General features: G+C 40.1%; 1 protein-coding gene and 1 long non-coding RNA gene across 2 annotated transcripts in view; one reads left to right on the top strand and one right to left on the bottom strand.

Annotated features, from left to right (window-relative positions):
- Nucleotides 1–1,556: 1,556 nt before the first annotated feature.
- Nucleotides 1,557–4,805, bottom strand: LOC122550662 (POU domain, class 3, transcription factor 3-like). The gene has a single exon (XM_043691744.1). It carries the CDS (start codon nucleotides 3,911–3,913, stop codon nucleotides 2,729–2,731), a length of 1,185 nt encoding a protein of 394 aa, XP_043547679.1. The 5' UTR covers nucleotides 3,914–4,805; the 3' UTR covers nucleotides 1,557–2,728.
- A 52-nt stretch (nucleotides 4,806–4,857) lies between these two features.
- The window catches only part of LOC122550664, a 58,038-nt gene continuing 38,725 nt past the window's right edge, over nucleotides 4,858–24,170 (top strand). The window contains exons 1-2 of the long non-coding RNA XR_006311910.1: nucleotides 4,858–5,546; nucleotides 20,909–21,275. This is a non-coding gene — a long non-coding RNA (uncharacterized LOC122550664). The remainder of the gene's footprint in view (nucleotides 5,547–20,908; nucleotides 21,276–24,170) is intronic.

Raw genomic sequence — 24,170 nt, 5'->3', positions numbered from 1 at the left:
AAGAATAATAATAACGGCAACATGATCAGATTTTCTAAGATTAATTTGTAATATAACACTTAACTGACGTCACATACCGAGCTGTTAAAAAAAATCGACCCAGAGTATGCCAACAATCTAAAGTGCCTTATCACCTCTCATTATTATTTTATATTTTAAAACAAGAGCTGATCTCTTTGCGCCTAGTACCTCACCGCATCAGCCTCCCCAGACCCAGCTCCGTCTTTGAAGTGGAAAATATCTAGAATAGATTAGACATGTTGGACCGGAAAATGCAAACAGGGTGGGCTTACAACAGTAATATCACACTTCAATGTTAGCTAGTCGTTTGTAAACAATGTTAAACCATCAAATTATGGAGAACGCCGATAGACCAAAGTAGTGGACTTGGCACTGGTCTTTCTGAATACTTCAAAACCGATCTCTCATTTATTCACCCTGTACTCTTGAATAATAATATGTGAAATTGTACAGTTTTGTTTCCAATGGCTACATTTTAGTGGGATGCTGCTGGAATAAATCGTGCAAAGATATTTGTGAAAAAAAAACCCCGAATAGCTGTGAACATTACTGCAACTCAAATAAGCGGCTTACAATTCTCGCCCATAGATAAGTGCAATATTCAATGCCAATAAACGCATTTACGATATCTATTCTTTTTCTCCATTTTAATATAGTCCCTAAATAAGAAATGCAGTTTGCCAGCAGAACTGTACAGGGAGTTATTAGACAAGACATCTTTGATTAAAAAAAATATACCAGACGGCCTTATTCCACTGGGTCTTATTTATAGAAATACAGAGTAAACCAGTCTAAACTATATCAACACAACCCGTTCAATGAAGCTGTGACCTGCGCCTGAACTTGTTTGAAATGTCCTTTATCTTCCCCAGAAACAGTTGGAACATTTTAAAACTCAATTTCAAACTGACTGATTAACGACCAGCATTTTCTTTTGATAAAGTTAATTTATGTTCCCAGAAATAAAGAAAACCAATGACTTGAAAAAAATCGTGTAAATTCAAACGGACAGAAGTAAAAATTTTGGAGAGTACTTAAAAATAGCAAGCAGATAGATGACCAACATTCAAACTGAAACGGGAGTTAAGCGTTAGGAGTTTCCTTATTTATAATAACGCATCGCTTACACAAAATATGATTGAATTTATAAATTCATAACGTAATTTTAACCTATATCCTGCTTTTGGAATTAAGGGCACGACGACATTAGATATTAAAGCGTAATTCAATTATATGGCAATTAATTTAAGGTTCATAAATAAATGCTCTATGTGCGTCTTAAACAGACTGACACTTCTCTGCGTTTTGTTGAGGCATCGTCATTGTACACCAGACACACGAACCACAAAATCGTTTGACTCTAACAAATTTATTTCTTGAATTATCTTTTACGGAATCACTACTCAAATTAAATTACAATCAAATTATCACATCAAAAGATACCCTTATTACCTAACAACTGTCCATTTTTTCATCGCATTTATTTGTGCTCGTTTTGAAAACATCTAATACAAGATCTGGGGAAAAATAAATTACCGTTTTGCAGCAGTTCATAGGTATTCTGAATAAAATATTAAAAGAAGTCAATTCTGATGAAAATATAAAGTAAATATTTTTAGATCAGTAACTGATCTACGGACTCTATATTGCGTCTTTGAAAAGTCTATATTGAAACCTACCAAGAACACTGCTTGGAAATGGCAGTTTTATACAGTCGCATCCACAGCACCCATTCATTCAACTTGGCAATGGTTTTTTTTAAGAAGAGGATAAGTTCAATAAGTGCAGCTGCAGATGGTGGAGTTTTTTTTTCTTTTTTTTCTTAAAAAATGCTTCTACTCCAGTGGGCTGGAGATGAAATTAGAAAACATTCGGGCTAAGGTTTTTTTTGGGGGCGGGTAGGAAGAATGAGGTCGAAGACAACATAATGAACCAATCATCAAAGCCACATCTGGGACAATTTCTCGCCCAAATCCCCTAGTCTTTCTTTTGTCTTGTCTTTTCCAACAAGCCTCGTTGCAGAAAGTTCCATCTGTCATTATTTTTGGATCAACCCATCGAATTGTTTTCTCTTGAAATTTCCCCTGCCTTGCAGGTTTAAACGTTGCTCTGAAGTTTCACGTTTTTAAGACCCCCTTTTACCGGTCTTTCTTATTTGATAGTCAGTACGGATTAGCTCCCTTTCTCCTGCAGATTACAGTGTTTTACATAAGGGACAGTCTTCTGTACTTCAACTAACAGAATGAATGATTTTCTACCTCAGTGTCGTTGTCTATGCACCTGATATAGCCAAGAAAAACCAGCCTCTGGAAGTACACCAGGCACAGTCCAGCGCCCACGGCCGATCCGAGCTCGCTGGACCAAATCTGAAATTATTTCAAAAACCAGTCTTTCTGAAACAGCAGACTAAATGTAGACACACTTATCTGGAAGTATCTGGGGTCCACCCGTCGATCACCACAAACCAGGAAGGGGGGAGGGGGGGGAGGTGTTCAGATTTATTTGTTTTTTTTTAATGAAAAGACATCTGCAGTTTTGGTGCACTCATTCTATGCAATCGCCAGCCTCACAATCACAGTAGAAAACCTGCTATCAATGCGATAGTCCTGGACTTGTTGATTTCGTTTTGTCCTTATTTTTGTTGTTTTTTTTCAATTTTTTTTTAAAAAAAATCCGATCTAAACAGCCTATGCTTCGTGTTTTGCTTTCACTGCACGGCGGTTTGTAGTCCATGATGAGAGGGCGGTGTGTCGGCGTTCACATTGCCGACCTGTGAGTATACATCGTCCGTCTGCTGCACTCCTCCCGGCGGCGTCATGCGTTTCTCTTTCTGCCTCCGATTGCAGAACCAAACCCGGACCACCTCTTTCTCCAGCTGCAGGCTGTCAGCCAGGCTTGCGATCTCCTGTGCCGAGGGCTTGGGACACTTCAAGAAGTGGCTCTCCAGAGCTCCTTTGACGCTCACCTCGATGGAAGTGCGCTTCTTTCGCTTCCTGCCCTGAGCGGCGATCTTGTCGATGCTGGTCGGGCTGCCGGTCGACGAGTCGGCCTCCTCCAGCCACTTGTTTAGCAGGGGTTTGAGCTTGCACATGTTTTTGAAGCTCAGCTGCAGCGCTTCGAACCGGCAGATGGTGGTCTGGGAGAAGACGTTGCCGTAGAGGGTGCCCAACGCCAAGCCCACGTCGGCTTGGGTGAAGCCCAGCTTGATCCGCCTCTGCTTGAACTGCTTGGCGAATTGCTCCAGGTCGTCTGAGGTCGGCGTGTCCTCGTCCGAGTGTTCGTGGCTGTGGTGCTGCTGCCCGTGGTCCACCAGCTCCGGCGTGTCCCTCAGCCCCGGGTGCAAGCTCTGCCCTCCTGCCTGGCTCAGCATGCCGTTGACGGTGAAGCCGGGCTGCGAGTAGATGAGCGGCTGCACGGACGAGCCCATGGACGACAGGTGAGCCGTGGTGGTCGCCCCCCAGGCGGTCGGGTGGCCGCCGTGAGACGGCTGGTGAGGCGGCAGGTGGGGCGGGCGGTGGTGATGGAGGGGAGCGGCTCCCGTGTGCAGCTCGTCCCGGCCCACCACCTGCACCGACGGCTTCACGTCCTGCTGCTGCTGCTGCTGCGGCGGCGGTTGCTGCTGCTGCTGCTGACCCAAGGGGCTGCCTGCCATGGCCGAGGACCAAGGCGAGCCGGCATCGGTGTGCGGCAGCGCCGTCACCCACTGGTGGGCATGGCTGAGCATGTGGCCGTTGCTGGCGATGGCCCCCTGCATGAAGTCGCTTTGCACCATTTTCGAGGGATCTCGGTACGTGGTCGCCTGCTGCATGCCGCCTGAGTCGCTGTGCACGATAGAGTTGGACGACAGAATACTATTGCTCGGCATGTAGGGATTGGACGTCGCTGTCGCCATGGCTTTTTCCCTCTCTCTCTCTTTCTCCCCGTCTGTTTTTTTTTGTAGTTGTTGTCTGATTGCCAGAGATAAATATAAATAAAGTGAGTTGTTTTTGTGTAAAGTTCCTCTTGTTTTTTTTTTGCTCAGTTTTGTTGTTGTTGTTGTTGTTGCTGAGAGTTTGTTGTTATGTATGGGATGCTGGTGGGACTTGGGAAAGCTGCTCTTTGACAGCTCCCCGCTCACATAGCCAGTGTTTACCTCGCCGCGCTCTCCCTGCACACCACAGCAAAAAAAGGAGGAAGTTCAGCCAGAGGCTCCCGCGGATTGGCTACCCGCTGGGTGATTGACACCTTCCGACCGAGAGACTCGGCCGCGCCGCTTCCTTCCGGCGGTTCCGATTGGCTGCTTTTTAATTAGGGGAACGTCGCTGTTGTAAGGTTTTGGGTTTGGTGTGTTTTGGGGGAGGGAGGGGGGGGAGAGGAGATGCACTGAAGCAGAAAAGCTGCAAAACAGCCCAGCTTGGGTGAATCGAGAGACTACGTGGATTTTTTTTAATATATACACCACACACACACAAAAGTAGCAACCCTAAACAAGGACGAGTTGACTGTTCCTGGGAGAGTCAGAAATAAAAAGAGAAATAAACTTAGACCTCAATTTGCAAGTTGGGAGTCTTTGAGTGTGAGAAATGCAACTGACTCGTTTCGCACTGGAAACATAAACTTCGAATGCGCCAGTTTCCATCTTCGCGATTCATTGCAAAAATAAACTCCGTCTCGCGCAGTCCCGAGTATCAAAATTTGATGGGCAGTAGACACACGATTTTTTATTACAAAAGTGCCCATTTCTTGGCAAGAGCAGACTTGTGATATTTGGAACTGTTTTGAAGCCTAAAACTGCGTGGACAGCACACACAACCCCCCCCCCCCCCCCACACACCAGCCGCCGCAACCCCCCGCAACCGTAAGAATGTCTTCCCTACGCGCGACTGCTGAGGAGTTCAGAGATGTAACACAGATCTCATTTGAATCTCTGATCTCCAGGTGCAGACGCTGAATAGTCTGTGCCAGAGCCGCAGCAGCATGTTTCCTTTCCAGCAGATTTTCCTTGGACGATTCTCAAACCGAGTCTCGTGGTTTTGTTTACACTGAATAGGGAATATAGGAGCGGTGCCATGGGGCCTTCTTTCATTAATATACAGTGAGGATTTTGTCTAAATTACTGCTACGAATTTCACAGCACACGCATTTAAAGGCGTTTCAGGTGGACTGATGAAACGTGAATGCGCCGGCGAAAAAAAAACGAAATTTCTCTCCATTAAAACCCTTAAAAGCCAATTATTATGACCGATAGATACCTAAACTATATTATGTCTTAAAAAATAAACATCTTCAATAGCTTGTTTCCCCACCAAGAAAAAAAAAGTAAAACATCAGAGAGCAATTTGTACTGATTTACATTTGCATAAATTTTCATATATTTTGGTGAAAATAATAGTGAGTGCCGGGCTCAGTGGTGCCAGTACAGGGGTACATCTTAGAGAAGATCGACGGGGAACAATCCGGAGCGAGGGTTAAAAAGTAAAGCAAATATTCCAAATATACCAAACTTTTCAACACTCTTTATGGTTTGAATAGCGAACATGCCATTGGTAAGTCGCGTATTCTATCTCAAAAGGCTTTATTAACAGGTTCAGTTGGGATTTTAGGATTTGGGATATTTGAGCATCGGTGGCGTTGGACTCGTTTTTCTTTTGTGCTAAATTTTACTGAATCGATTTGCTGCTCGGCGCTTCACCATTACTGTCGAGGAAATACGCAGTAGAGAAGGCAGGGCAAGGTCACAATTAATAGGAGATTCTAACGTAAATTAGAGTAGCGAAAACGTTTTAAAGGATCTCACAGAAATAAAGGTGCACACTGCAGCTCATCGTGCACCGATAGCATAGACATTGAAAACCAGCCCTGAGGTTCGTGGGAGTCGGTCCGCAGTTTCACGATCAATCAGAACTAAGGAGCACTTGGCTGAGCTCTCCGGAGAGCGTGTGTGGTACAAGCTTCAGGCATAAAAATAACAGGCCGCCATCTCCCAACGTTTAAAACATCTTCTGCAACTTTCCTTCCATTGATTACACAAAGGTAACATTCGGTGCACACCGGAAGCACTTCGATTGTCAAGGTCAAGTGTAAAAGAAATCTTCCAAATATGACATTTCATACTGTCTTGTCCTCCTCCGCAGCTCCCATCTTTAAATCCAGGCACTTCATATTATTGATTCCAAAAAAAAATTCACGTAGTGACGAACGGAATTAATTTGAATGTCAAGCTTACTTAAATACACACAGGCATTTATATGTATACGCGCACAGACACGTGTGCGTATGCACGAATAAAAGATATAACGGGACATAATTTTGCACCGTTTTCAACTTTGATACAGGCATCTTATGTCCATTTTCACAGCGCGATTGATTTTTATACCTTTTTAATCTTGTAGTGATAATGCAGATTTGCTGCAATAATGGTCTTTATCTGAACCCGTGTGTTCTCAATTTCATTATATAATGGCAAATACCGGTTAAAGTATACACCAGGTCGAAAAAAAACAGTAACAAAAGTCAAGTTTTTAAAAGAGTATTTTTTACACTGTTACATCCTGCACGCTGTCTTCTTTATTTTTCTTTCACACACGCACATAATCCTTTCTCCGTCAAGCCACATCAAGAGCCCTTTCTATTTCACATCGTATCCACCTCCCCCAGCGCTCCCCCCCTCCCCCCATCCCACTCTGTCTCCCTCTCTCACACATTTTCACTCTTACCTTCCTAACTTCCCTCTGTGCCCCTTTGGAACAGATGCCATGTCGAGCTGCTCCCCGAAGATCATTTGTTTTCTTGACGGGGTGCATTTCTGCGCACAGCATTTTCGTTGCCATAGAGAACCAAATAAAAGGAAAGAACAGTAGTCACATTAACCTATATGTTTGTGCACTCGGGTTTAGATAAAGGACTCCATTTCAGCCAGGAAGAACGCTCGGGACCCCAAGTCAGTGTATAGAGCTTTCTATATAGTCTCAATAAAGGTAGCCGTCTTCTATTCCCAATTCTGACATTTTTAAACGTATAGTTTATATATATATATTCCTGGGTGCTGTTAATTCTAAGTCGCGGAGTCTGAAACACAATGCAAATTTGGAGAGTTTGAAGGACGCTGCTATTGCACGCTGTGGGCGGTAGGGAGCACTGTCGTGCGGGGAAAGAGCGCGCATCACAGATAAATGAACGGAGTTTAGAGACAAGTCATGAAGACGGGAGAGAAAGAGAGAAGGCACAGAATCCGTTTTTTTTAAAAGGGCCGAACGTTATGCCTTAAAAAAAGCAAAAGTACTAACCATTTATATTGCGTGAATGCAATGGCGGGACTCCAGCCTCTAGTTTAAATTATGTAATGTCTCTCACTTCACTCGGAAGTTTTAGTAATCCCTTTTCAAAATAAAATCGTGCCATGACATACAATTCTAAGTTTTAAAAAAAAACTTTATCTAAGTGGTATTGAAATTATTTGGGCGGGAGGTGTGCGTCGCAGGATAAATATTATATTTGGATTGACCTCGGTTGTTGAACTTAAGAGATGCGAAAGCCCAGGCGGGAGAATCGCTGACAAACGTCTGTAACCCGTGGCAAATCCCCGGAGCGTACTGGGCGTTTTGATGCAACTGCTTGTGAAAAGTACCCGACTGAAACAACAAGCCAATAAGTTCAGCAATAGTTTTGATTTTTTTTTGCAACTTTACCATATGTGCATTGTTGTCAAGTTTGCTAGTTATCGTAGACCTCAGTTTTGTCATATAGTGTCAAGTTTTTAACGTGACGAAACGTACCACTCTTTTCCTTCGCAATCCTAACTCATCCTAGCTTCTTTTAAAAAAAATGTTTCCAATTAACTTTCTAAGGGTTGACTTGAATATTGAAGAAATACAGAGCCTTGTCTAATGAGTTTAGGTCCACGTTGAAATGTGCTTTCTGATATTCTGCCGTAGGGCAGTTCACCGAATATGGCGATAATTTTGTGATAAATCCAATTTAAAACTTTAATTTCTACACGTGAAGTAATCGCCTGACGAGCAAGTCTTCTCACCTCTAAAGATGAAAACCGGGCAAAGAGTTCTTGTTTAAAACCCGTTGACTTGGAGGAGGCTCAAGGTTTGATAAAGATTTGTTCAGTATGGGACCCCCTTACTGAATTAAATGATGAAATCAAAACACTGATATAACACGAAGAATTGAAGAGAAGAAATGATACGTGAAGTATGTTCGCGAGCAAAATGATGAGGATCACCTTGCGTTCGAAACTATTGAAAGGCCCAGCGATGTGTAACGAGGCAAGATTCGGCCGTCTACAATTCAGTTATTTTTTCGGGCTGTTCATTATTTGCACGAACTCTCCCTATTGCTGAGACGGCGATACGTCTGCAAGCATCGAGCTGTCTGCTTTAGACATTGTTCAAAGAAAGGCTAAATATTTTCCTGGAGTCTAAGAACATTTCCACTCTTGTATGCATGGCAACGAATCTTGTACATTAGAAGAAGCCTTTCTTGAAAAGAGAAATAGGTGTCCTATATAACTCTAAGTGAAAATAGCACAGAATCGAGTGGTATTCCCCAAAGATGTGGTGAGCCGTGTATAGGTGCCCAAGAGCGCTTGGCTGTGCTTCAGTAACTGTTGAAGATGAAAGCTTTACTACCTAGAAACACACAGACATTTCCAAACGGTATAATTTCTATTGTTTTCTGGCCGGTTTATCTTCGCTACTGTTCCCATTTAACTCGTTACCATTCCAACTGTCTGACCTTAGGGGTGTACTCTACAATGGAAATTATTTGGTCATTTACCATTGCTAATTGCTGTATTACCTATTGGTGGAGGAAAAGTTGTACAAGGACCCGGCTCCTGCAACAGTGTTTGCATGACTCTGCACTTCAGGGTGAGATAGCACGGAACACCCTGTTTTGTGTTTCTTAATGTACGTTTTATTCAGCATTTTTTGAAAAAAAGGGCAAACTTGCGTTGAATTTATTGCCGCAGTTTCTGATTGCTTAGCAGATGACCATTTTAAAACAAACCTCATACTCGGCAGGAAACCTCTTGCAACATTTATATTCCCTTTCTGTTGACGTCAGCGTGCAGAGTAATACTGGCCTTTCCACTGTGGGTCAGCTCGCGAATACATATTCTGCATTTATAGAAGTACATTTTAAGATTTAACGATTAAGTGCACAATCACTACAGGTTCATTTAATGGCAAATGTATAGTAAGATAAACTTTTTATTGAATCTGCAACTTTCCATAGCCTGAATTGGCTGTCAGTGAATACAAGAACTGGACATTATATTATTGCACATGAAGCTCCAGTATGTAAAACGTTTCCATTAGTTTGTGACTTAAAATGAAATGTCGCTACATAAATGTAACTCGTACTTGTTGATTTACTAACCGTGTATTTAACTTGACTTCTGGATTACATTGACTATAGTGAAATTCAAGTTTATTATAGTTTTATAAATTAACAGTAGACAGGATTCTAATATAAACATGTTCATCGCAGCTTTCACGTGTAATGGTGCTATGTCTCAGGTTAGGAACATGTTTTCTGGGGAACATTTTAAAACGATAAACAAATTTGTAAAATTGTGATAAACTTGGACCAAATCATTTATACGTGATTAGTGAACGCTAATCAGGTGTTAAACTGAAAGCTTCTTATACGGAATCAACAACGTTTTGCGTGATGCTATTTTTGAAAGTTTAAAAGCACAGAACAGACTTTCCCTTTGTGTGTATTACCTGTCCTATTAATGTCAGTCCAAATGTTTCCTGAATATCAGTACGTTACATTTTATTTATTAATTGCTAGGCTGGGCAGTGTGCATCAGTCATCGTCCGAAAGGGCGCACGGTTTTACATCTGACTGTATTTTATAGAAATTAACACAAGCGGCCCTCCTCTCGCCGACACCATCCCTCCATATCCCCTCCCCACAGATACACGCACACATGCACATCATAACCATTCCCCACCGTTTGGGTTTTAATCTTAAAGAAGATTAAACCGAGTCAAACACGGACATGCACTGCGTAGCTGCGAAGTCTTTTGGAAAGATTATTTTGATGTTAAATAATAAATGATTAGGGCCGCGAATGGTCGACACAGACATGCATCTTAGCATGTTCGGGTTTAATTAGAATGGCTGTTGTTTTCGATATAACCATGTTGTATTACATAGAGCAGTGTGCACATAATATATATTACAGAGGATACATATGGCTAGCAAGAGGTGTTTATGTCACAGAAAATGTGAACATTATTTTGAAGAATGGGACAGTGCTTGTAGATGGCAGTAGCTCCTTCACAGTGTGACTGCTCCGGGTGCTTTGTTGTGTGTTGGCTTCATGCTAGAAAATGCTTATCATTCATCCCCGTGTCTTGGCTGTATTTATATTGGTTTTGTATTAGGGTTTACATACGATGAAAGTAGAATCTAGATAACATCTATCCGGGGGCATATTTCAATTGTTTCAAGATCAGGATGTGTATGTCACCTATTCGTATTATGTCTCCCAGAGGTCCTGTGCATTTTACATAGTTTGAATTACATTTGTGTCTGTGGTGTCTACCTCAGAGACAGTGGCGTTGTGTAACAATTATAGCAATGCGTTTGGTTTTGGTGTTTTGCAGCTGAATTATTTGCAGGTGACGATTGGTATAACACATGCCCAGTTAATTCTACCTCTTTTTGAAACCTTCACATTGATATTGGGGAACGTGCATGTTACTTAACATGTGACCGTTGCTTGTCACGTTTTGTTTGATACTGTCCAGGAATGGCATTGAAATGTACACAGAATTGTCTAAATACGGATTGATTCATATATTGATATTGGATACTGGATTTTAAAAGTGCTTGCAAAGTGTATTCTCATTGTAAATATTCAAATCGTGGCCTGTGAGAAATGTCAAACGTCCATTAATTCGAAAGATTTCTTTTTTATATTGTCCGTGGACCGGAAAAGTCTGTGTGAGCGGTTAGAGACGACCCACAGCCTGCTCCTCTGGGTACAGCAGTTGCAGGTTCAGTGGCTGCTCTTTTACTTCTGCGCATTGTGGCAATGACCGGCTGAGTCCCGGCGAGTGGGTGCGGATTGTAATAGTTGCACTCGGCGTGGCTGCTGTGTTTTTGTTTGTCAAATAGGGCTTGCCTCTTGAGAGCGGGACATGTGGCGTATCCCTGCCTAGGATTACATTAATCAAAGCATTATTTCCCGAGGGATTCCCGCGCACAAATGATAGTAAATCCTAATAAAATTGGATTGGTGAGAAATGGAAAGCCAAAGTAACCTGTTCTCTTCAGATAAACACTAAAACCACATTATCTAGATGTTGGAGCCACACCAAAACTTTTCAGTGCAACCACAGCGTGGGGATATTTTACATTCGGAAGCGACCCTTGCAATCCCCGCGGGCATGTCGGCAACACTGCAGTAGCCAGCCAGTGGCTGGGGTGAGGACTGGGAAAAGATCCGTCACGGAAATACAAAAGTTGAGGCTCCCAGTAAGAGCAAGCCAGGGATCGTGGGTGGGGGCAAGTGCACTGAGTCACAATCATCGGGATACAGAGCAAGAGAGACTCGCAACAGAAACGTAAACATCCAAAGCACCAGAAGGAAGGCCACCAAACCTATTGACTCCAAATCTCTAAACCTGCATAAAGTTAGATTGAGGCGTCCGGCCATGCATTAAACCCGCCCAAGCAGGTGACAGAACAAGAGTTTACAACAAAAGCGAGAGCTTTCCCTATAGTGTGGAAACAGGCCCTTCGGTCCTACAAGTCCACACTGACGAGCAACCCATCCCCACACTATCCCAAATTTACCCCTAACCTACACATCTCTGAACACTATGGGCAATTTAGCATGGTTAACTCACCTGGCCTGCACATCTTTAGATTGTGGGAGTAAACCCACGCAGAGAATGTGCAAACTCCAGTCACCCGAGGTTGTGAATCGAACCCGGGTGCCTGATGCTGTGAGGCAACTGTTCTAACCACTGAACTAGTTCTAACTACTGCCCCTTCTTCCCAACTTAGCTCGGGGAAATTACATACTTATGTCTTTGGAAATTAACACAATCCAACTTCTCATTGACATGAGAGACAAGCGCTAGGAGGACTACAGTAGAACAGACATGAAATAAATAGCAGCGAATTTGAAGGGTATCTCGACTTCAAAACAGCGAACAAATCAAGGTGCACAATTGTTTGAATTTCTACTCCGACAGAACAGACCGAAGTGTACCGACACCTCGTCTGGCCAGAACTTTGAAACACAATCGAATTAGTATAGGAGATTTCTTTTAAAGGCTGATCATGGAAATTTGAAACCAACATGAATAATATTGGAAAATCTCATTAGGGTCGGCAGCATCTGCGGAGAGAGGAAATTCGAGTTAACGTTTCAGTTAGTGAATACAGTTTGAAAATCGGGAAATAAGATTTCTTTTTTTAAAAAAAATCGCTTCTTTTAATATTCCTTTATTCTTTTGAATATCCACAGTTAAGGTTGGTGGTTTAGGACTGAGATTAGAAAGAACTAAACAGAATATGAATTCAAGAAGGAGGTGGAGATTAGTTGATAATAAGCTTGGGTTTAAGAAGTTTCAGGATTGCAATGGAAAGAAAAGGCCGAAAGAGCTAAGACTGTTCACAGTTTGGAGGTGGTGGAGAGAATGAATTGCGATAGGGCACGGTCTGCTGGGTGTTGAGAAGTAATTGCTTGATTCAGTGCTTCTCTGGAGTGCTGAAACGTGAAGTTACCACTTTGATTTCAACACAGTGGAGATAGAAGGAGGATGTGTGTAGGCTAACACATCCTAGAAGGAAGCGAGGAAAGTTCAGAGGAACACAAACAAGTGAAGCACCAATAAAGGGCATGAAGATATGAAATGTCACAATAGAGGTTACAATAAACTAAAAGGTTGGATACTGGACACCAGAGAGGGCAACAGACAAAGGAATGTGGAAAATGATTGGATAAAGCTCTTTAGTGAGGACAATAATTTGAGTAAGTTTTGGATATTACTTCAATTTTAGAACATATTTCCTTTATTGACCTCTTAACTGATACTTTGAATTGCATTAATTTTATATATGATATGAATAAGTATTCACAAATAGAAAGAGTTCAGCAGTGTACTTAATATGTTACTGGTCAAATAATCCAAAGAATGTGCACTCAAATCCACAATGCAATTTACAAATTTGTGTTAGTTCAAAACTCGGAAAATAAAATGTAGGTATGTGAGTAAAAATGACTAGAAAGCATTGTCATAAAAATCTCAACAGGTTGGCTCATGTCCTTTCGGGAAAGGAACATGCTGTCTTCATTTGTTCTGACCTATATGTGTCTCCGATCTCACACTAACAATGATGATTCTTAACTGTTCTCTGAAGTTACCTAGCAAGCCTCTCAGTTTCTGAGGATGGACAATAAATGCAGGTACTATACATATTTTACATGTAAGTACAGGCTCAGTTTTGCACTAACACGTCCCCAACTAGCAATTCACACATACACTCATAAGATTCATATACAAGTGGTCACAGTCATGCACACCTTTTCATAGTCAATTGCAAATCTTTATATATCACTACTTGTATGCAGTCTCTTAAATGTGAACCCTGATATAAATAAGTGCTAACAGTTACTGTAACTGCTCAATATTTACACAGAGTTATAAGCATTAATACCCACTCAGAACATCTATATGTACTGTCTACAAGGTCTAATCCTACCTGCACATATGCACATAAACATCCAAACTCATTTACAAGAAGGAACAGTACTCTTTACACACATTGTCCGATGTGCTCTGATATGCATCTCCACAGACACACTCTATGTACCTAAGAGAAGTACCTAAATATCCACTCATATACAATCACTGACACTAAACCCTCACAATGAAAAGTCATTGATAAGTCTTCAGTTTGCATGTTTACTCATTCATCCACTTATCCAGCTAAATTAACTGTACACATTCAATTCAAGGCAAAGAATTCCATTTGCAAAAAAAAACTTGTTTCTCAGAAGATTTAAGATGCACCACAATGACATTTCCCCTCAACAGTTCAGAACCTGAAATATATACACAGATACCAAAGTAATAGAAACATTAAAATGATAAAATTGTTATAGAAATAAACACTTTGAGATGAAGATGCACAGTCCTTATGTGCATATATCTTTGTAAAATGTATACAAGCAGAGTGAAAATATTTAATGCATAGTTTTATGCACAACCACCTTTACATATATATTAATACTGACAAGTACACATAGCTGTACAGTCTTATCCAGAAACACAAGTATAAATAACAAACATACATATGTACTTGCCTATACCTATAAATGTCATATTCATACACATGTATATATATTTCTGTTGAAGTACACACACAAAATGATTGTGTATTGAATGTCCAACAAATGGTTTCACATGAATAACTCTGCATATAACATTTGTGAAGATGCAGTAGCATCTTCAAAGATTTGGATATGAGCACCATGTTTCAGACTAAGAGCCACATCAATACTTATTGAAATACACTGACCCTCACACACTCAGAACATTGACCTACACAAAAACTGCTTTTGTACTGCTGATCTTTTAGCCGGATTGTGGGAGACTAGTCCCCATGACTCAGTTCTCAGTATTTACTAAATCAAAATTCCTTGTCCTGCAGGCAGATTTGCAAAATGAGTTCTCTTTCTGACGCTGCAAGTAAACCCAACAGAAACAAAAACACACAGAGGCAAATACTTTGTTATTTTGAAATATGTAAGCAGTCTAAACATATGCATTTGTAAATGCAGACATATAGTTACACAGATGAAGCCTAATTTGTACTTTCTAGACATCCATAGAAATATTCCCTGGTATGTAGAAAGCTTGTCTCCTAGAATCCTGATGTAAATTGTGTACCTACTATTTAATATGCTCAAATAATGAAAATTTGTATATACAGAAACACATAATTTGACATAAACACAAAGTCACTGTTATAGCCAACATTGTCATAAATGACAATAGTCTTCCATTCACTGGCTTGGAAAAACACACTGATATGTGTTCAAGAAAATTCTGCCCTAAATTATTTATCACAACAAAACAAAAGTCCCTTTTGTATTCTAAAACAGACATATATAGAAAAATAAAAATATTTTCTAATTTTATAAACTTTCAATTATCCCAAACATCTAGATATGTACTCACATTAATGTTAGCTTGCATGACTACACAAATATACACCAGACAATTCTGTGTGAACATATGCAAATAAAAACCCTTATCCATACGTAGATGCACAGAAATTTCTAATAGAACACAGGCTCCCACATAAACTCAAATATAAATGATTTTTATTCCAATTAAAAAAAATGTACAGGAACACTTTGTCATACTTTTTTTTTAACCACCATTGTTCTTTCAAACCTATTCAGATTTTTCTGTAACACATACAAGCACTATGAGACAAGAATGCATACATACTCTTTCACTCAGGTGAACACTCTCAGCATAACACAATCTTCAGCAGAACTTAAGCATGATCTGCTTCACAAACAGATACTCAAACAGTACTCTCACAAAGCAAATCATTTCCATATAAAACACTAAAACCCCACTTTCTCAATACATTGAAATTTGGAAATATTTTTCAAGTATGGGACAGAATTGATCTGTTTGCCATGGGTAGGATGTCAGATTGATGAACGTCAGGTAATAACAGCTGTTTCATGTTGCATTGTTGTGTTCCTTTTTCAACATCAAGCCCCAGTTCATATTAAATGATTTAATGCATCTGTTAAAAATGAATAGTTTTGGTGTTAGCATGTGAATTTCTCTGACTGGAGTTTCCACCATTTGACCTTCAGCAAGTTTATAGCTTTAGGTGTTTATATTTTTCTTATTAGAAAACTTATTTATTTTATGTGTCTCAGTCATAAACCATATATCAATATAATGTCTAACAGCACCGAAGGAGAATCAGACATAAAAATCCAGTTGCTTACTTAATATGCACATGGTTTTGAAACAATATGATCTAAATGTAAAAAATGGATCACCTAAACAGTCGGCAAATGAAGGTAGTAAATTATAGAAAACATGTTAGTGAAATATGTGTTGTATTCAGAAATTTACTCCAAGATGACTGATTTCTGGAAACATTTTGAAATAGAATCCAAAGTAAAATGTCAGGGAAACAATGACAGAATAGGTGAGGAAAGAAAAAAAGTATCTTTCAATGAAATGTGCTACAACTAATATTTGTATATGGGTTTGTGTTTATCAATGTTTAGCCTGTTGGGTTAGATATGGTTAGGTTGGATGTTGGCTGTTTGTGCTCCTACATAATAACGTTTCTTGTGCATTAATGTTCTTGACACGTGTTCTATGAGAATAGTTATGTTTATGTGTTTCACTTACATAGCATCAGTCAGTACTTGTGAGTGTGATTGGTTTGTGTGTGTGCTTGAGGGAGAGGTTCTTGGATTATTTATGTGATCAGCCAGAGTACGAGTTAAATATTTGTGCATGACTTTCTGTCTGTTTTTCTATATGGGTAGTTCTAATTTTGGTGGGCACAATCTCTAAATCATGGTTGGAACATATTATTTACTTTTCTGACATCAGTGGAGGCCTCTACCAAATGAGCATCAGCAACAATGAAGTATGCAATGAATTTTTAAAATTGTATCTGGATATCTATGTTTTAACCAGTGATTATTAAACTAAGCAAACACATGTCTACAATTGTGTCCAAAATTTCTTCCATTTAATGTACTAAATAATACCAAAATCTACACTATTTTACTTTGATGACAAGTTAGCTGAAATCTGAGAACTATCAGGACAAACTGCTAGTGTAGAACAAGTTGAAATCAGTATAAACAGCAGGGCACAAGAAAAGTGCAGGATTCATACTATTCATCTTTAAATTACTCATTATTTTATTGCTGTCATGAACATTGAAGTTTGAAGCCACCAAACTTTGATTTTTACATTAGTGACAAAAATTTAATTTATATACCTTAGTACTATATAGTTAAGAAAATGCAATGCTCCAACTCTTTATTTTTTAGCACAACAGATTTTGATATCATGACTAGACCATTCAAGTATTTAGAAAATATAATGCAGATGCCAATAATGAGAAATCCAGAAAATTGCTTTAAACATTGTTTTAAAAAACATAACTAGGAATCTGGTGCAAATTTACATCTAATTAGAACTGGGGTAAATGTGCTACACATTTACTGCAATTGTGTACATGGTGGTGTGGAGTCATGTTAATGTGCTAACTGGGGTTTAGGTAGGTGATGAAAACAAATAAGGAAATATACGTGTCATAATGTTCAGCATAAAATCTGCAGAAATCAATTTTGGGCAAATTTGCTAAAAACAAATCCAAATCCCCTCTTAATTCATAGTTACATTGAATTCTAGGTCTATGTGTTAGTGCATGTTGCTATTTATGGTTAAATTTATGGAAGTATGTCGATGTATGTATCTGCCAATGTTCTTCTGTTCATGTACATGGATGCTCATGTATATATGTGACACAATAGCTTATAATCTAAGTGGTACAGGATCACATAAAATTACACTCTACTATTTTAGCAGAGATGCTCATCCATTTAATTGCACCTTGTATTAATTATTCATATAACATTGTTCTTAGTCATGTCAGTCTCTGCTATGTATGTGATTCGGAGACCACTGTATGTTTATGTGTCTACATATGTGAGTGTACTGTATTGACAGTTGAGTATTTTTGTCTTTTATGTTTCTGAATGTGTCTCACAGCTGCACTGATTCATTTTTAATGTTTCAAGATGATGCGTCTTCATACTTAAATATGTGTGCAAGGATGATTCAAATAGTATACTGCATCACACTTTGATTTGCACAACAGAGCTATGTACCATTAGAGATGTGGTTTGTATGCTTCTGACAATGTTCTATGTTGTATTTTTATGTGTTATTTAGAGATTTGTTAACGGTCTGCCTCTAGATTTTAGTTAATATTCACAAATACTTTGTGCTGTTCCTCTTAATCTTTGCAGTTAGAATTTTGACTGTGTTGTTCTATATGTGTGAAAAGTTTTTTTTCAGGCTTGGGAAATTATCAGATGGGTTTTGACCCCAGTTATTGTCTGGCAGGTGTACTGCAAGGTTGGGACTAAATCATCAGCCTTTCCCACCTTATGACAATTTATTTTTGTTGATTTTGAAGCTGACTGAGGCTTCTTTTCAGATAGGCTGGAGTGTAAATACTAAAATCTAAAATGCAGCATTTTCCCATAACGCATGGGAGATCCATTTGTGACCAATCCTTAAAGCCTTGATGGAAGTCATAGTGGCTGGAAGAGGCCACAGCAAGTTCATGAGTTTATTTTGATCTGGAGTCTTTATTAGATTAGATTAGATTAGATTACTTACAGTGTGGAAACAGGCCCTTCGGCCCAACAAGTCCACACCGACCCGCCGAAGCGCAACCCACCCATACCCCTACATGTACCCCTTTTTACCTAACACTATGGGCAATTTAGCATGGCCAATTCACCTGACCTGCACATCTTTGGACTGAGGGAGGAAACCGGAGCACCCGGAGGAAACCCACGCAGACACGGGGAGAACGTGCAAACTCCACACAGTCAGTCGCCTGAGTCGGGAATTGAACCCGGGTCTCTGGCGCTGTGAGGCAGCAGTGCTAACCACTGTGCCACCGTGCCGCCCAGGAAGATGAGGCATATTGTTTTTCCAAGACTAGCTGCACTTTTCCTCCCCACAAATTTTCATCAACTTGGCCCAACCTGTCTGCCCAAACTTCAAATGCTTTCTTCAGGCTTCGAGTAGGAGACCAATTTAAATATCTTAAATGTGGCCCAACAAGTTCCACTTACCAGACTGTGCTTATTTCATGATGGCCAATTGCATTGCCTGCCTCATGCCAACTCCAACTGTGCTAATATTGATCTGTTAAAAGTGACTTAAGCAATTTGTGTTTGTACAGATATGGTTCTGTACTGGTGTGGGCTACATGTTGGTTATGGATGCAGTCCCAATAGAAACTATTGGAAGTACATTGCCATTAATTTTAGTGCAGTATTACATAGGAGCAGAGTGTTTCCTTAAAAAGCAACATTTAAACATGAGGAGGAGATGCACCAGACTGCATTAAGGAATGTAGGTGAGACATTACCAAACCAACGTTAGTGCTGTTTGAAAATATTCTGCTTTTCATTAACACAAAATTAATTTGAACTGTGGGTGAGAATCAAATCATAGCAGCTGAGGTTGGTGGTAAACCTTCCTGACTTTGCTAGTTTGACCTCTGGGAAACTTTAACATTTGGACTTCACTTGAATGCAAACAGTCAGTTCCTTATCTATAACTAGCAGGAAGCATCATATGACTGTCTAATGGTGGTTGCAATGCCAGGTTGCAGGTGTACATCACCAGTCAGCTTAGGAAGAATCCCTCATATTCAAGCAAGTCTTATTGAGGTAGTTTGGATCTCTTAAAGATTCTTCTTGCTTGATATCCCTTGCTGCTTTGTTGATGCAGTAGGCAAGGAACAATGGTTTTCTTAAGTTGTTGGGTTTCTTAGGTTGTAGGTTAAAAAATCCTCAGTTGCAATCTGCCTGCATTTGCTGCGAGTACAGGTTCAAGTTTGAATTTTCCAAGAAAGATGTATGATGAAGGTTTATAATACATTATTGTTATTATTTGGGAAATTAGATTCTGGATTACAGGAAAATGGGGCTTTAGTTTATAGGTACATGTACATAAAAGTCTGATCTTTTGACTTAACAAAGGGCCAGCAAGTCATGGGAGGTTAAGATCAAGCCTGTCTTTCCGAGAAATAGTGTGTCTTAAGCTAAGTGACACAAGCTACCTTTTGAATTAGCTTCTGCTTATTGTTGACTTGAAATTTTACAACCAAAGAATGGGAGGCCATAATAAGTTGCATTTGGAAGGAAATAGCCATATTAGCAGAGGGGCAGTTGAGTTTTTCGCAGGTTCAAGGCCAACAGAGCTGGAAAGAAGTCTTGAGCTATTTTAACAATCTAAGTGGACCTGGCTGGATATAAAGTCTTTTTCTTTCTAAGAGTGCAATGACTAAAAGTCAATGAATTAGCATGTCTGTTTGTCTTGAGGAGAGAGAGAGAATCACAAATGGTGAATGTGCAGAATGTCACAAAAAGGAAATATTTGCAACCTCATTATTTGTGTAAATAATCATAAAGTGAAGACTGGTTTGATACTTCATTAGGTTTGAATGTTTGCGAAAACAAAATGCTTGATTGAAGATTGAATCTTTTACTTGCTGTTTAAAGTAAGATCTTTCAAAATTATCGAATATAAAGCTATTTTTTATTTTGGTATAATACATTTCTGTTATCGAATCAAAGACTCAGTTCTTTTATTGGAAAGTATATTTGCAGCCTCTGTGTCTATGTTCAATGATTGAACCCAATGTATCAGAATTGCAACAATAAAACTTTTGTCCATCAAGCCAGGTTTCACTCTAGGATCTGATTTGATGGGAATTGCCATCGGTTGGGAGCACAAAACGTGAGATGTTACTGATTTTTTTTGAGAGAAATTTAACTGTTCACCTGGCAAGCAGAGGTAAAATTACTCCTTTTTACACATCAGTTCAGTCCAAACCTAATCTTGTTTAAACTCCTAGAAGGAGCTATCCTGTGCTGCTTGGATCTGACACTATATGCTGTGTCAGACTAGTTTTAAAAAGTCCTTAATCATTCTTGGAAATCTTAGGTGCCTTTAAACCATACTCAAAACTGACAAAAATGCATTGAAAGTACAAGCTGGTTTTTCCTCTCAGGTCAATGATTGAAATATTAATCCCATCTATGTTTTTCACTCAGGTACTCCAAGTTCAAATTGTTTCAGTCACACTGTGTGAATCAGCAAAGAAGGAACTAATCAGTGATCCTTGTGACTGGTGGATCATATACCTTGACAGAAAGCCATCACTACAGGATTTGTGTTTATGAAACTATCCTGCTAAATGGGATCACAAATCTAAGGAGAACAATCAAGCAAAGGCAGCCAAAGGTTCAAGATGGATTAAGACCCAATTCTTTCACCATTTTCCTAACTTCACTCAATGTTAAGATGGAAGTTTTGATGCCACATTTCAGCTCCAACACAAAGTCCTTTAAAGAAATGGTGGACTCAGGAGACAAGTACCAGAATGGACAGCAAGCAGGCTACAAAGCAGGAAAATTAGAGGTCAGATAAAAGTAGACTGACAAAGATGGGAAGTGCTGTTCCACACACAAAAAGCACTGGACCATTGCTCTCCTCAATTTACCTGAATGATTTCTGATTCATGAATGGGAAGTACAATTTCAAAATTTTGCAGATATCAAAAAATTTGGGGGTCATCACTAATTCAGAGGAGAAGTCTGACAAATTGCAGAAAGACATCAATTAAGTTGCAGAATGACCATGTACTTAGCAAATGAATTTCAATTTGGATGAGTATAAGAGGGTACATTGTGATGGGATACATTGGCAGATAATTATATAAATTGGGTAGAGAAGTAAAGGGATCAGGGGTACAAAATACAAATCAGGGAAAGTAGCAATAAAAATTTAATAAGATCACTAAATACATCAAGACATTGTGGTTAATTTCTAGTGGGATAGAAGTTATATTGAACTTGCATGTAACCTTGGTTTGACTACAATGAAATACTGTGAACAGTTGTGGGTCTGCATCATTTAAAGTGATTTCAAAATGCTGGAAAAGCTGCAAAATATTGACTTTGTTTGTACTGGAAGTGTGATGTATAATTTTAAATTAGATTGTGGATAGCCCAGCCCAGGCTCTACCATTATGGAGATGGTTGGAAATTAGGGAGGTTTTCTGGTTTCAGTTTTTTTTTGTGAATTAGAATCCCTACAGTGTGGAAACAGGCCCTTCAGCCCAACAAGTCCACACCAACCCTCCGAAGAGTAACCCACCCAGACCCATTCCCCTACATTTACTCCGGACTAATAACCTACACTATGGGCAATTTATCATGGCCAATTCACCAAAAATGCACATCTTTGGATTGTGGGAGGAAACTTACGCAGACATGGGGAGAACGTACAAACTCCACACAGACAATTGTACGAGGCTGGAATCAAACCCAGATCCCTGGTGCTGTGAGGGAGCAGTGCTAACCACCGTGCCACCGTGCCAAGAGTTTATCTGGATGTTTGCCGTGTGAGTGAGTTGGTGTTTTGAGCTCATGTAGCTCACAGAGAAATAGCCAAACTAAATGTTCACAGCAAAGCCTGCTATGTAAACAGAATACAAAATAACTTTACCTTCAAGGGGGCGGCACGGTAGCACAGTGGTTAGCACTGCTGCCTCACACCACCAGAGGCCCGGGTTCAATTCTCGTCTCAGGCAACTATCTTTGTGGAGTTTGCACATTCTCCCTGTGTCTGCGTGGGTTTCCTCGGGGTGCTCCGGTTTCCTCCCACAATCCAAAAATGTGCAGGGTAGATGAATTGGCCATACTAAATTGCCAGTAGTGTTAGGTGAAGGAGTAAATGTAGGGGAATGGGTCTGGGTGGGTTGCTCTTCGGAGGGTCAGTGTGGGCTTGTTGGGCCGAAGGGCCTGTCTCCACACTGTAAGTAATCTAATCTAATCTAGATGTGGAATGCAGATGAAGTGTAACCTCAGTCAGAATGGTGTGAGGGAAGAGAAGCTTGAAAATTGTTTCCCTTGAAACCAATGCAAAAATCCACTGTGGACCACACTGAGGCTGGTGGCAAAAAAAGTACTGATGAAGCAACTGGAATAAAGAACTTAGGCTTTCTCGGTCAAGAGTGGGTAAATGAAATTTCTATCTCTCAGAATAGTTGGTGTTGAGGTCTATGGCGTACTAATGTGTGGTTTCTAGAGAAGTACATAAGCAACTTTCACATTGCTAGTTGTTGTAAAAGAAGTCTGAAGAAAGTAAGAAGTAAACCTGAGGGTAAAACAAACTTAGTTGTAAGCTAAATGTTAACATTTCAATATTTGCTTTGTTTAATTTGTGTCAAGAGTGTGGTGCTGCAAAAGCACAGCAGGTCAGGCAGCATCCGAGGAGCAAGAGAATCGACGTTTCGGGTGCACCACACTCTCGACTCTGATCTCCAGCATCTGCAGTCCTCACTGCATCCGTAGCCTACTTTTTAATGACTTATGAACAAGGATACCTATGTCCTTTTGGATAGCTGCACTTACTAACTTCTCACTGTTTAAGAAATATTCTGTCTGTCTATCAAGATGAATTATTTCACATTTACATTCCACCTACCACATTCTCACTGATTTACATAGCCTGCTCCACAATACGTTCACGTTGACTGCAGCAGTTCAAGAAGGCAGTTCACTACCATCTTTCAAGGATACCCAGGGACAGGCCAGCCTGTGTGACCATGCTCTATGTGTGAATTTAAAAAAAGCCTGTCCAAGTACTCCTGAAACTTCTTCACAATTTATAGATATTTTCAATTAACCTGCTCAAACATGTTACAACTGTCCTCTGGAGCAGGTAGACCTTGAACCTTGGCTTTTTTGATAGCCACGCTTCTGCCTTTTAGCTTAGAGATAGAGAAACTATGACTGCATCTCAAGAATCATCTTCAGAATTAATATTCCCACTCAGTTTGATGTCATCAGCCAAGTTGGAAATAGTACAACTGGTCGCCACATCCAGAAATCTTCTAATCAATCTGTTCAGGGATGTTATGACACACCTTTGGAGCAAGTGAGACATGAACACTGGGCCTCCTGGTCTAATGCTTCAATTCCTACTTTGAATCAAATTCTCTGGTTACTATTTCTGCTTCAAGCCACTCCAGTGTACTCTGACCACCTGCTCCTTACTGACCAGCAGGTGGATCAGAACTAACTATTGCAGGAGGGAGATAGTGGTCATAAATGAAAGAAAATAGGCTAAAAGTTTTCTTAAGAGACATTTGGAGAAGCATGGTCCTGGATCAATGGTGCTGGAAGAGCACAGTAATTCAGGCAGCATCGAGGAGCTTCAGCAAAATCGACGTTTCGGGCAAAAGCCCTTCATCAGGAATAAAGGCAGAGAGCCAGAAGCGTGGAGAGATAAGCTAGGGGAGGGTGGGGG

The sequence above is a fragment of the Chiloscyllium plagiosum genome, chromosome 6, assembly GCF_004010195.1.
Source record: "Chiloscyllium plagiosum isolate BGI_BamShark_2017 chromosome 6, ASM401019v2, whole genome shotgun sequence".
In the NCBI taxonomy this organism is placed as follows: domain Eukaryota; kingdom Metazoa; phylum Chordata; class Chondrichthyes; order Orectolobiformes; family Hemiscylliidae; genus Chiloscyllium; species Chiloscyllium plagiosum.
Note: the sequence above shows the minus strand (reverse complement) of the source record. Positions and strands in the feature narration are given on the sequence as shown.